This window comes from Agelaius phoeniceus, chromosome 3 (assembly GCF_051311805.1).
Source record: "Agelaius phoeniceus isolate bAgePho1 chromosome 3, bAgePho1.hap1, whole genome shotgun sequence".
In the NCBI taxonomy this organism is placed as follows: Eukaryota; Metazoa; Chordata; class Aves; order Passeriformes; family Icteridae; genus Agelaius; species Agelaius phoeniceus.
In genome coordinates, this window is record NC_135267.1 from 100,872,013 (window position 1) to 100,886,537 (window position 14,525).

General features: G+C 37.1%; 1 protein-coding gene across 3 annotated transcripts in view; it reads right to left on the reverse strand.

Moving 5' to 3' along the window:
* ACTR2 (actin related protein 2) overlaps positions 1–14,525 on the reverse strand; it is a 23,179-nt gene continuing 8,654 nt past the window's right edge. The window contains exons 3-10 of one of the 3 annotated variants that reach the window (XM_054629264.2): positions 14,431–14,445; positions 12,119–12,334; positions 8,461–8,533; positions 6,468–6,604; positions 5,536–5,685; positions 4,692–4,837; positions 4,160–4,292; positions 1–3,029 (exon numbers count right to left, since the gene is read on the reverse strand). In XM_054629264.2, coding sequence (XP_054485239.1) covers positions 2,859–3,029; positions 4,160–4,292; positions 4,692–4,837; positions 5,536–5,685; positions 6,468–6,604; positions 8,461–8,533; positions 12,119–12,334; positions 14,431–14,445 — 1,041 coding nt within the window. In that variant the 3' untranslated portion in view covers positions 1–2,858. Of the gene's footprint in view, positions 3,030–4,159; positions 4,293–4,691; positions 4,838–5,535; positions 5,686–6,467; positions 6,605–8,460; positions 8,534–12,118; positions 12,335–14,430; positions 14,449–14,525 lie in introns of all 3 variants that reach the window. The other 2 variants (XM_077175979.1, XM_054629265.2) reach the window with 2 other exon arrangements.

The window sequence follows — 14,525 nt, forward strand, 5'->3', positions numbered from 1 at the left end:
TACTTTGAAAAAAATCTGATTTTATTTTTGTATTGAAAAGACCTGTCAATTTAAATAGATGTTTATTTCCATTCATGGTCTCAACCAGTGTTGTGTGTTAACATTATTCAGAACTGTATAAAAAGCCATCTGTGTTACATTGGTTAACATCCTAGAACACTGGGGGAGGGTTTGAAGCAGCTTAACATTAAAAATAGGATGTTCTCAAAAAACTTACAACTGATGCGGCATCTTCTATTCTAATTTTAAAGGAGCTAAAGCATTTTGCAAATACAATTCAAGTTATTTGGTCTTCAAAAAATCTTTAAAACCAGATTGCTTTCATAGCAGTATTGAAGCTGTCAGCTGAGAGAACACACACACAACACTCTTGTGTGTGCAAACACATACATGGAGAACCACACTGAGCACAACTGGAACACCCCATTCAGTATTTGGATTACAAATGTGTTCCTCTGAATCCATGATCACAGTTAATTTAAAATGCTAGTTTTTTTAATATATACATGGTTTCCATGGAAACCCAAGATTCTGCACAATCAACTGACATTTATTACTCATGGTGCTGTGAAGTTCTCTAGTGAAGGGGCCAAATTCCAAAACCTTTACTCAAACATGCACATACCTCACTGAAGCCAGTGGTCAGGGGAGAAGATGGTTTAGAAAAGGGGTTGCAGGGTCAAGATCTAGATTTGAAAAACCACATGACAGATTGTCATTTTAAAAAAGTTTTTAAGTCATTCTTTGGTTTATTTCCATGATTCCCAACACTGTCTGAAAAGCCCAGAGACAGTCACATGAGAAATCATAGCTCTAAAGCAAGCCCACAGCATTTTTAAGTCTTGTGTATTAAATGTTTAGAAGACTACAGGAATTCAGAGTACCCCTTACATTCATGTCCCCAAAAATCTAGTAACTGCTTAAGTGCATGCACTGAGGCACGACCGGCATGCCTGTAAATTCGTATTGTTCAAGTTAAGAGTAAATATAGCTGCAAAAAACCCCACCCACCTATAATTAAATGGTCATTACTAGCAATGCTATAGTGACTGTCTTGTTATTAAAGAAATGCAGACATGGTTTCTGCCCCTTTGGCTCGCTCAGCCAAAGGAAGCTGTCTGCTCAATTTAGAAAGGAAGCACATTTTAGGAGTCCAAGGGAGTTTAATATTTCCATGTTTCTGGGGTCAATTATTAATGTAAAGATGTAGACAAATGGCAAGTATATGAAAGCATCTCTCATACATTCCAAGGTTTGGAAGTCAAGAGCAGATCTTGACTTCCTTATCCTTAAATGTTATGGTAGGCTTCGAAAACCAGTAAGAAGTAATATATTTCTATGGAAAGCAAAGTAGAACTAAGTCTAGCTAGCATTTGTATGCAAGCAGTTTTTGCTATGCTTAATGTAAGGCAGATTTTATTGCAACAATAGTTACCAGTCTGCTATAGGAAAAAAACACAGGCAACTATACTCAAAGAAGGTGGCTCATAATTACTAGTGACAACTTCTATTTTTTAGAACAACTCAGCTTTAATGTACTTTCTGGAAACAGCACTTTCATCACTGGTTTTCACTTCCTTCCCCATCCCATGTTAAGTATCAAAAATCAAGACTGGATAAAATGAATTGTGGCTATTTACCAACCAACATCTTCTATTCCAACATTATTCTTAACTGGAACAAATATAAGTCATTCTTTATAACCTACTGCCACTGGTTGTTTATAAATATCTGCTTGCTGCAATAAACATTGGTCATTGAAATATTCATTTGCAGTAACTACTTGGCACTAGGTTAATATACTTGCAAAGTTTAATGGAAGTGCTTCTGATGTACATACAAGCACTTAAAACATCAGACTTTTTAAAACTTAGTTCTGGGGCTTTAAATATTTATAGTTACAGTTTTCACAAGCATTTCTGAAAGTATTAAATCTGTTCAATAAGTTCAGAAGCTCCTGTCTCAGCATATCTAAGTTTCTTCAACAATTACAGAATAGCTAATTTAACATTCTTGCCTCCTATGCTGAGACAACATGATACCGAAATTTAGTTATAAAAAGAGGCATTTTTGGTCAGGCTGACCCCCCCATCTGTCCCTTAACAAAAAGAAACACAGCTCAAACCTGTCTCCTCTCTCCAGAAAAAAGACACCTAAGGCCACAAATGTACACTTGCCAGAACATCAGGTGTTTCTCCATTTGTGGCAACTGTACATTCCCACTTAGAGAAATACAGTTTGAAGGCCCCACCACCACCTTGAAGGATGAACCATCTCAGAAGTCTGTTTAGGCAGCAGTGCATATGAAACCACATTACATCAAAACAGTGTGTATAAGTCATTCCAGCTACTTCAACTAGTTTTTAAACAATGTTTAATCAAAACTCCTAGTTGCAGGAAAGAAAAAAACCCCAAACTTAATGTAGAGAGAGGCATAAAGATGCAAAGATAACCACCACAATGATCCAATAGCAAAAACTCATGTTTAAAGGTTTTCTTATGCTAAAAAAGGCACACAACCCTTTGTGAACTAGAGACAAAAGCTAGCAGGACTACAGCAATAAACCCAGAAGAAAAAGCCTACCAGAATTACCCAATTGCCTACTGGGAGGGAACAATGAAGTAGACAGGCTGCTCTTGCTCCGTTTTGTTTGCAGGGAAGTGGTCAAATTTAATAGTCAAATTTAGCCACATTAAGAAACATTTAACAAAAGCTACCCCAAGAAACCAGAACAAAACCTGACGTTTGGGTCAAAAGGCCACAGACAGGCCCTTCCATAGCATGTAGCTGAGTGAGTTCAGAGATTGGCAATGAAAGAAAAAAGCTTTAGACATGTGATGGGAACAAGCTTTGGGATTTATCGAACAGTCACACCAAGCTTCTCCAGCACACGCACTCCCTTTTCTTGGTATTCTTGTCGGGTCATCCAGAAGTTGTCTTTGTCTTTCATGATGTCTGCTAGAACAGCACCCCCCAGAAACACCATGTGCTTCCGACGAGGGGGATCTTCAATTCGGATCTTAAATTTCTGAGAAGAAAAGAAATCATTACTAGGATTCTTGAAACAAAGCCTTGCAAAATAAAATTGGGCTTTCCACCACAACAATGAAGTGGAAATTGTCTAGTGAGAAAAACGCAACTAAAAAACTGAAATGTTAGCACAGGGCACTCTGTGAGCTTTCAGCTTGCACAGCTGAAGTAAAATAATGACTCTGCATTGCAAATTACACAAGCTACTGCCCAAAAATTGTACTTTCAGTATATCAACAAAAAACCCAGGATTCAGAATACTGACAGAAAATTAGAGACCAAATTTCTGCATTTCAGGAACACTATTAAAAGTGAAATAATTCCTAATCTTTGATGACTGAAATTATCAGAAGTAACCAGATCATCAAATCACAAATATTTTAGAATTATACCAATTTACACAATCTAAACCAGCTTAACTAATTAATATTCCCTTAATTTCTTCAGTGCTAAAGCTCTAACTTCAAGAGCTACAAAGAGAGTACAAAGCTATGACTGAAATACTGTCTCAGATGTAAAACATTCTGTTCAATTGAGTCATTCCATAGAAGACCTTCAGGGAACACTGTATTAAGAACCAGTGAAGTTCAATTCAGTTCACCATTAGAAACTCCACTCAAAGGAATTTTCAGTACAACACACTGTTACCTCTGTAACAAGTGTAACTGTTGCCTGCTTATCACAGTAACAAATGGAAAAAGGAAACTTACTCCACCTGAAAGTGTGTTAGAGCTCTAGCCTCTCTCACTTTTGAGTATTTCACTTGTAACATGAACCAAAATTTTCACAGACTAAAAAAAAAATTTTTTTTTTTACTCAATGACAACTTGAAGGCACAGAAACTCCTTAGCTTTGTTTAACCAACATTACAATATGTGTCCTGGTATTTCTCAGCCTATTTTACCCAAGACTTCGGGAATTACCGGCTACTAGCCGGGTCTAGAAGGTAACTTTATTGCAAGTATGTACAAAGCAAAGGCAGGGGTGTGAGGAAGGAGGGGCAGCGATTTCGCAAGCTGCGGGGACGGCCACCCGCAGCCTCCGTCATTTCTGGCCCCCTGGTTCCCTCTAGCGGGGATTCAGGGAAGCCTCTGCGTCCCACGGCTGCAGCAGCCACCCCATACTCACCGAGAGCTTCTCCACGTCTCCTTTCAGAACTCGTTCCAGGTAGAGCTGTTTCAGCTCCCGCTCCAGTCGTGAAGGCAACCCAGGGTACATGGTGGACCCTCCAGACAGCACAATGTGCTTGTAGAATTCAGACCTGACCCAAAAAATACAGTTTTTGTAGTGTTGTACATTTTACTCTGTACCTGTAAAGGTACCTGTAGGTACCTGTACAGACAGGGGAGTAAATACAAATCTAAAAACCAGTCACTACGCAAAGACAGACTGCACAATTTCAGCAGACTTGCTTATGCTTTTCCAGAAAGCAGAAATAAAAAACAAAAAGTGCTTTCAAGATTTTATCTTTGCTTATTCTCACTGAAACAGTTTCCAGACAACTGGTTAAGCTCCAGGAGCTTAGCCTGAGCCCCATTCCCAGCATACACCCTTCTCCCAGGAGCACACATTAGTGTCTAAAGCAAAAGATGTTACTCTGAAGACAGCTCCTGTGTCACCCCTACACCCAAATAAAGGATTCTAAATGTTCTGCTCGTACCTGGTATCAATGTCAGCAGCCTGGATGGTGTTGAACAGCAACTCAGCCACACCAACCCCTTCGACATTGATTAAGTGAGGCTGGAAGAGAGCCTCTGGTGCCTCAAACCGTTCTCCACCAACTTTGATAATCCTGCCATCTGGGAGCTAGGGAAGAAACAACACCATTGAAAAGACTACTTTTAGCCACTTGAATGCTAAAAAAAAAACCAAGAGGAAATGACCTACATTGCTCCCAAATGTTTTAACACAGGAAATTGTTGATAATTGTCAGCACTGCAAGAAGTCATTCAGTAGTACTGAAAGAATATACAAATTCTTTAATCACTCTGCAATTCACTTGGAGACATCAGGGACCAGATACATCAATACTGAGCTACCAAATATTTCCTTGCCATACCAACTCCTAGTATCAATTTTAAAAATTATCTTACAGCAAGAATAATCCTTTTCTGCACATTTTTCCAACTGTGATCACAAAGTTTCCACTAAGAGCAAGTTCACCTTTCCTGAGACCAGGTATCAGTCTCATGTCTCAGTGCTGCATGGATGAAGCTGAAACAATTTCATATGCTAGAATAAGTCCACTTTCTCTACAAATTCCTGTACTATAATATTAAAACTTCAAAGACCTACAATGACAAAAGTGAGTACAAAGATTTACAGAAAATCTGAAGCCTATAGAAAAAAGCCTATAGAAGACTTTCCCAGAACCAATTAATTTGATTCTACAGGCTGAGAGGTGAGCTACTGCCAAGAAAAATTGTGAAGGAATGAAAGCTAAATGCTACCTGAATTTAAACCTAGGAAGTTTAGGACAAGGAGAGCTGTCTTGAGACACTCACCGTGTAGGATTCAACTAGAACTGTGGTCTCTAGTGCCAGCTTCTGCTCCTGTTCAATGTTGTATCCCACATAACACAACTTCTCCTTGATCATGCGAACCGTCTCAAAATCAGCAGAATGGTTGAAAGCATAACCTCGCAGCAAGAGGAGCTGGAGGGAGCACAGCAGGTTAGCAGGAAATGAGAGGAACAGTCTAGATCTCTCAGTAGAGGGGTAGTACATTTAGACACATATCTCTGTTCACCTCCCTTTTTTAGTGGCAAATTTGGGTATTAAGAGAAATCCGTCCCAGTGTATCCATTATCCCCAGAAAAACAGCAGCATTACTCCAAATGGGAAATTTTCTTCATTACAATTTTCAGCATAACAAGAACAAAGACAAATGAAAAAACCCAAAATAATTCTTGTCTTTAGAACTTCACTTCAGAACATTCCTGTATTCCAGGTTAACTATAAGATTTGTCAATCTAAGATGTTGCTTATATTTAAAACTCCCAAACAAATGAATTGTCTATCAAACATGTTCTCTTATTTAATTATCAGGGAAAAATCACTACACTATTTTCCACACTGCAAGGAGCTCTTTCTGAAAACAGATGAGTAGAGCGGAGAGAATACAATTTATCTTCCACTTTAGGTGAGAAAGCCAACTTTTGAGCTTTTCCTTCCCAAATATGGAATAAATTCCCTTCCTACAAGATTGCCACTAAGAAAATTGATGTCTCTGAATAACACCAATATCATCACTTTGATTTAGATGAGGAAACACAGTAAGAATAGACTGAAGTAACACAGAGAATACTAGAGTTCTTAATGTAATCAACATGAATAATTAAGGGAAAATACACAGTGGTTTCTTGCTGTCAAGGGATTTTGACTTGAACCACAGATACCATCACCTCAACCTTAAACCCTCTTCCCTCCCAGCTTACCTTAATGAGGTACCTAGTGATATCCCTCCCAGCGATATCTAACCGTCTCGTGAGGTGAGGGAGGGAGAAGCCTTCATAAACTGGGCAAATGTGAGTCACACCATCTCCAGAGTCCACAACAACACCAGTCAACAAACCTAAAAGAATGGGGGGAAGCACAATTTTACTGCACTTTCATAAACAGAGCAGAACAGCAGCAAGTTTAAGATATGTTTTTCACTGTAAACTAATACAACCTTTCTTCCCTCAGTCATCAGTAGATATTAAACTTCAGGTTTTCATAGTAACAAATGCTTTCATACATTTTTTTAAAAAGTTATTACTTTTACGTAGATGATTAGAACTCTATCACTCACAATTTTATGTGGCATTTTAACATCTTTAAATTACATTCTAATTAAAGGAAGTATCTACACTCATTAAATGCTTATTGGGGCACAAATTCCACCACAGATTCAGTTGTGTAGTCTTATATTAATTTCTGAAATATTAAGAAATTTAGATATATTCAAGCCACAAGTTTACCTTGTTAAATTCTTAGGACTTGTTGATTTTTACTGGTATACAAAAAACCAAATACTTTCATAAGGTAGAAAATATTTGGACTATACAGCACATGCCTAATATTTCTTCACACAAGTGGCATTAGGCTGAATGAGATACACTTTCTTAGACTAAAAAAATCAACTCTTACGAAAAAAAGTTTACCACAAAATATTAAACTCTAAGCTATACAAAGCAGATATCATGAACATGTAGAAACAGAAGTTTCTATACTTAGGGGGCAAAAATCAATGATGAAAGTTGATCAAAAAACAGTTTTATAGTTTCTCACAAGCTACCTAAAGCAAGAAACCATATTTTAAGGACAGACCTTAGAAGTGTGGTGCACTGAAATGAGGCACATCTCTATATAACTTTAGCCACTATAATTTTTGAAGTAATATAAATAAGTAAGGTGTTTTAAAGAACTTTTTAAAAAAAATTTCCAAAAGCAAATATTTGATTTATGTGCCCCTTGATTTTTACATCTTAGTAGGTCTTCAGCTTTGTTTTAGATGATGGTATGTAGCAACACTGCAGACTGCTCAAAGTTGTCTCACATTCTGTTACTCACAAAGTAATTGAGCACTACACAGTAAGGTAAATGTAAAATTACAGCAGAATTTAAGACTGTAGATGTCAGCTACTTAAATATTTGTAAGGAATCAAATCAAAGAAAACTCAAGGGGAAAAAAGGTAATAACACAGATGGCAGCAAATAAAATTAATATTCAGGTTTGCAAAAGTGGTTTTGGTTCAAGTAGTTATATTGACTTGCATGGCAGAGTCACCCTTCCAGTACCCCACTGCTTTTGGTCCTGCACAGAGACACTACAGGGACACGTTAATGGACATGGATATTTGTGTCCTGCTATGTGACAGCTCAACACACCAAGTCACCAACAAACAGATTCAAGGAGTCATGGTATTAGAACTGATGTGCTTGAGTAACTTCATAGAATCCTAGATGGACTGAAGTTGATGGTAGAATTTCCATTTAATTCAGTCAATCCATAATTTTCTGCTCAGGCTAAGGATCATTTCAATTTAGTTTATCTATAGCAAAAGACTCAACTTTTTATTCCCCCCCTGAAAATAGTGTAAAAGTCACATGATCACCTTCTTGAAATTACTCTCTTACTCATGGTAAAAAGTTGTTCCTTTTTCAGAAAATTCAAATTAAGCCATTAAGACTTGACACCAAAGGTAAAATAATTACACCCTGAAAGAGTAAGAGTTTTGAGGAACTGGGTTTTTGCATTTATCCATGAAAATAACACCAACAGTGGTACCTAACAATAGTTCCTCATAACAAAAAGCAAGCTGTCAGTCAGAGCCGAGCTTCCTTAGAGAACAGCATGGAACTAAGCCCAAGACACAGTGATGCCATGTTAGTACTTTGGCTCAGCAACACTGGAAACTAAAGAAATTTAAGGTTAATTTTGCCTACCTTGAGCATACAGAGTAAGAACAGCCTGGATGGCTACATACACCCCAGAAAACTGGTACGTCTCAAACATAACCTGTAAGATGAAGGCAAAAATCAGCTTCCAAAACAGGCCAAATACCTCAAAGAAATTTCACTGGTGTTTGAAAACTGTATTTCTAGAATTTTGCATTTTTACTAATCAAAAACACTTCCCAAGAATTTTCATCACACAAGATTCCACAGGAACATTAGAAACCTATGTGCTTTGGGACAGTAAGAAGTACATTCAGTTCTGTATCTTACCTGTTCACACCAGACAAGCCAGGTGAAATATTACACATCCATTAAGCAACACAAGCAAACAAAAGAAACCCACACATCAATTTTTGCAGCTTTACACAAATTTTTACTTTTCCAAAGTGCTTAATGAGTGGGAGGCAGTACTTGTAGACCAGCCAAGCAGTTCATTACTAAAGCGTGACCGGGGAATAAAATGTTTGTTTAAGATATATGCCTTAAAACAAAGTTCAGGCATTTTTCATTCTTCATATTAAGCCATAGATTTTATACAACTGCATACTATGTCAAATAAAGACCAGACTCCTTCATATCTTAATCTACAATGAGCCCAGTATCACAGGTAGCAACTGCTCTCTGGATCTGGACCACTTTCTTCCCTTCTTTAAAGGGCAACCAATTACAAACTTTTAAATTTAGTGTAAAATCCACTACAGAGAGAAGACTAGGGGTTTGCAGATTTCATATTGAAACAGGAAACGTAACTCCTTGTCTTGTAAACTAGGTTTCCCTAATCACTGAACTAGTTTCAGTTAAGAAGCAGAACTAGATTAAAAGATGTAGAGTTTATAGGATCTTGTCTTCTTCCTAAACACAAGAAAAGGCCAAGTAAACAAATCATGCTGTACAGCAGTTTTCCCCTCAATAAGCTTTACCAGGAAAAATGGATGAACTCTGATTATTCCAACAAATACAGCTTTGCTTTTGCTACCCTGCAGCCTTCAGAACCCTTCTGCAACTTCTAGGATTAGAAACTGATTGAATCCTAAGTGCTCCCACAGTTCAAGTAAAAGATATCTAAATATTTTTGAAGAAAAAAGCTGATGCCTGACAATTTTAGAATTCTGAACTATTTAAAGAACCTCCTCCGTTAGAACAGTGTGAAAAGGAACAGAAAGGGAACAGCTGAAAGGGCAGCAACTCAAAATAGAACCCCTTTGAGTAGTCATTGTCTAAACCCAACACTATTCCAATGAATACTTTCAAACAACCTGAATGCTTATTAAATCAAAAAATAATGTAAGAAAAATCTAAACTATCACCTTCATACAACAAAATCAATATTCAAATGGCACTAGTTACTGCCTTCACATGTACCAAACCCTAAAGGCTTCTACAAAACCTTTTATAACCTTTGGGAGTGTTGTCATTCTTTCAAGAAAAAAAGAAATGGATTCTCCTCTGCAGTACTTTATTTGACATGGAAAATGCCTTGACACAGGGCATTTATGTTAACAAATCTTGAGATATAAATACTGAGCAATATGTTTCCCTGAAAAGATTCTTCTTCACATAACAGCAGATTTTTCATTACCTACAAAGTGATGTTCTAACTGGGTACAGAAAGAATTAAAAACTGGGAAAAAATATAAGAAATCCAAGGTTGATTTAGATGGAAGTGACTGCTTGAGCATCTCTGCAGCTTCTTGATTTGCCACTACAGTCTGGCTGCTTCTGAGGGTGTTACACAATGAGAGTGCAGCAGATGAAGACAAACAGTAAACACTCCATTAAGCTGAGGAGCAACCTGGGTCTTTTACGTGCTATGAAAGGAAAAGCACTTTTTAAATATATATTTTACAATATAGCTGACATGTGAACACTTGCTGCCTTACTATTGCACGTGGGCCTGACAAAGTGATGGAATGAGGAGAGAGAATTACTGGAAACAGAATGAAGGACAGCATATATAATTATCTATCATCTTTATATGGTCCAGATGACTAAGCTTTTCTTCTAAAACACTACTGCACTGTATCCCAAAATGCAGAGACATTATTATATTTACTGCAGGCTTTAGGAAGTATCTTCATTCAGTCCTCTGCCTCATACTGGGCTCACCTCCCTGGAAAGGAGGAGGCTACATCTAAAATGGAAGGAGTATAAATTGCAGTTAAACTAAATATTGTAAGTTCTCATAACCTTGTGTTCCATTACAAACATTAGTAGAAACAATGAGCTTCTGTGTAACTCAAATTTAAATTTACAAAAATAGATTCTAGTTCTCACTAATCTTCTGCATTATGATCTTTCTATGTTATTCTTGCATCTTGCAAGGTTAAGTATCTATGGTCTCTGGGGTAGTGTTAAAAAGGCATATGGAGCAATGCAAATATTCCATCACAATTCAGAGGCCGTACTAGACTCCTGGATTTTTGGTATAAAATTATTTGGCACATGAATAACTAAAATCTATCCTTTTGTATTTACCAGGAAAACAGAACAAGAACACTATTGTTGACAACTAAAAAGCAAAGAAGCCTGGGCAGGAAATAGAGCCATTCCAGCTACATGGAGGCCACCCAGAATAACCTGCTCTGCCTATACACCACAGCTGGCTGATATACAGTGCATGATATTACTAGTGTTGCATTACCTGATACTTAGGTCATAGGACCTTAATGTCCACAACTGCTAAAAAAAATGCTGAATTTAGATTGCACAGTCTGATTTATTTTTCACTTAAGTTTTCCCAACTTTGCTAGACTTCATTTGCTCCCTGGTCACTGAAAGAAAGGATAAGTGCAAATGTATTCACTGCCAAGTTGCAGAAAGCACTACCGTAGCTGTGACATCAAAAGGATTTCAAAGAAAGGTGCTGATAAATGTAAATTCTTAACAGACTAAAGAATGATTTTGGGAAATATATTTACACAAGTTTTGATATTCAAACTTATATGAATTGAAAATACCTATGATGCTTATGAGAAAAAAATTCAACAAAACAGAAAACTAAACATTCTGTTCTCATCAAACATTATTGCTCTTCAAACCTTAGTCTTCATCACAGGTAGGGGACCTAAACAATATATATGTGACAACCTACATTGAATACAAGGTTCAGCTGGAGTTTAGATCACCCAGGGAAGCATTCTGAGATTAAGGATGCAAGAACCAGGCTTTCCTTCTTAGAAGGTTTTCATTGATAATCCCTTGCACTAATTAAAGATTAGTGCATTGGCTGTCATCACACCTTCGTCTCAACCACCTCCAACAACACTGCTCCATCTGGTAAGCATCATCTAGCTCCAATCTCCTCTGCATTACTGGCTCATACAAGTCCAAGTCATTTAAAGTAATTAACATTCATCCAACAGCTAGTAATCAACATATCCTGGGTATGTGAAGACAGACATGTATTTCCAATTCTGTGTTTTAATGCTGCTATTAATGCTTGAGACAAGAAGCCTGCTTACAGCTTGTGAATGAGATCAGCTGGTTTGAATTTAAGCACAGTAGCATTCATGCCTATGGCTGAGAACGGGTTTTGGTTAGAGAACAGAACTGCTTTGCATCAGACAGTCACTGTGTGTGGCTGGAACAAGGAATCTCTCAGCAGTGCTCCAATGACTGTGTATCAGCTCCTACTAGACACACATACCTCCACAATCTTCTCCCTATTTTTAGTCGGATTCATGGGAGGCTCTGTGAGTAGTATTTTACAATTTTTTGTGTCAATATTAAGTTTTTCTGGTCCAAACGTGTAATCCCAAAGGTGCTTCATATCATCCCAGTTTCGAACTATGCCATTCTCCATCGGATAATTCACTTCCAGCATTGATCGTAACTCACTGGCTTCATCACCAACCATCAGATCCTGTAAGATTTTAATACAAAAACATGTCAGTGTTTACAAAACACCAAACTCCTCATGAATGACAGTGAACTGCTTCAGCCTGTGTCCAATGTGTTCTTAAACAATGCCCACATTTTTGAATCACTTGCAGGTACTTAGGAGAGAAGTAGAATATATTTCATGTAATATTTAAATTTGGCTCTTACCCATCCCACAGCTTTTCCAAAATAAACATTATTAATTTGATTGTTTTCAATTAACTTTAAGAAACCAATAAACCTTGTTAGAGCTAGAGACTACAAATACTTTTTAAGTACAGGTGTTTCTCCACTGACACCTTCAAAATTATTTTACTAAATACTAATTTCTAAGAGCCGAGATGCAAAACAGCACATAAGGGTAGTAGGTGGGATTGGCAGAATATTTTTCCATGCATGTTGCAAATTTCTGTGCACAATACCAAAAAAGGAATAATGAGTGGTGAATAAGCATACCGAACAGGAGCAAAAGCAAATAAGAGATTATAAATTCCACACCAGACATAAAAAGAAACAATGGTTTACATATTACCTGTGTCAATAGGGTGTGAAGAGACACATCTGAATATAAAATATAACCTCATCTGTTCCTTGCCAGAAGTCCCAAGCCAGAAACCCCAGTAATGCATTCTTGCACAAACACAACCAACTAATGCAATTTGTATAGTCATTTCACACTGATTAAGCAATCTGTTTATTAACGTTAGTTATGCAAACATTGCACATTCAAATTAGTAGCATCACATCTTCTCCTTTCCCACGTATTTCCCACAGGAAGTATGCACAGTAACATCTTATCTTTGCTCCTCGTTATATCCCATACTTTTCTAAAGAAGCCTGAACTGACTCACTTGTACTTAGGCTGTAAAAACATATTTCTAGGTACCATTAGTTCTGTGCCCATAATAATATTAATTGGGAAAAAAAAAAAAAAGAAAAGCCAGCTATTTAATCTAAACATATGCCACAACAGTTTGCAGTTGCTGTGGCACAGTGGAAGTGAGGATTATACTATTCAATGCCAGGGGAAAAAAAAAGATGCACAAGAAAAAATCTGGCATGTGGTTTATAATTCCTATTTTAGAAGCAGTTGCTGTTGACTATATAAAAAGGAAGTGAATTGAAAATAGTTTAAGTGAAACCATTCCTCTTTCATCCCTTCTCCCTGACAAGGTGTTTTATTTGTTTTCCCTTGCACAGCAGATCACACTTCAGCTCTTGACTGTACAGAAGACAAAAGTCAAGACTCCAACACTTTCAATCCAAAGCACTCTGGTGAAACCATACTATGAGAACTCCACCATGTAGCCACATTACTCATGAGAATTTAAGACAACACAAACTCCACCAGTTAGAAGAATCAGAAATCAGAAGCCTTTTTTGTGCATTGCTCTTTGAGGCTCCAAGCTGCCCAAGAGGACACAGCCCAGGAAAAGCCGCTATTCAAAGGTGCAAAGCGAAAGTTGCACAAAACTTTCACATCCTTTTAAAACAAAGCTAAAGGGCAGAACAATTGTTCTCTCTTGAGAACATCAGCACTAGCACACTAACAAACACATACAGTTGGCAGTTGAAGAGGAAGAAGGACAACACAACCAAATTTGCAGAGAGGAATCAGTACTGTGGCATTCAATACTTCCACCACTTCAGTACTCAGTAATATCTGCCTAACTGAAATCTGAACATTTCTTCAAACTCTTTCTTATATTAAATTTCTTATATTTATAAGAAATTTAGGTTTATAAGAAGGTTTCTATATATTTATAAGAAAAAAGTTTCTTATATTAAATGAGCAATTTCTACTGTTAAAGATACTGAGTTCATGTTGATCTTTCAATGTTATTCTTGCATCTTGCAAAACTGCACGTTATGTAGCATTTAAAAGCAATACATAAAATATTCTCATTAATTAGTTGCCAGTAAACCAAAGCAATGAACAATGTCCAAAATAAGTATGTATTCAAATGTAAAATGTAAGACAAGACAAAACAATGAATAGCATTTAAAAAATAACATAACAGCTACTAGGTCTCATCAAGCAAAAATGGTAAACAAAAAGCACAGGGGCACCTCACTTACCATCATTTTGTTATTCTACTTCAACAGGTCAAGAAAGGTGAAGAAAAGGTAGAAGCAAGAAAGTCAGAAAAGGCCTAAATGAAATTCTCAAATTA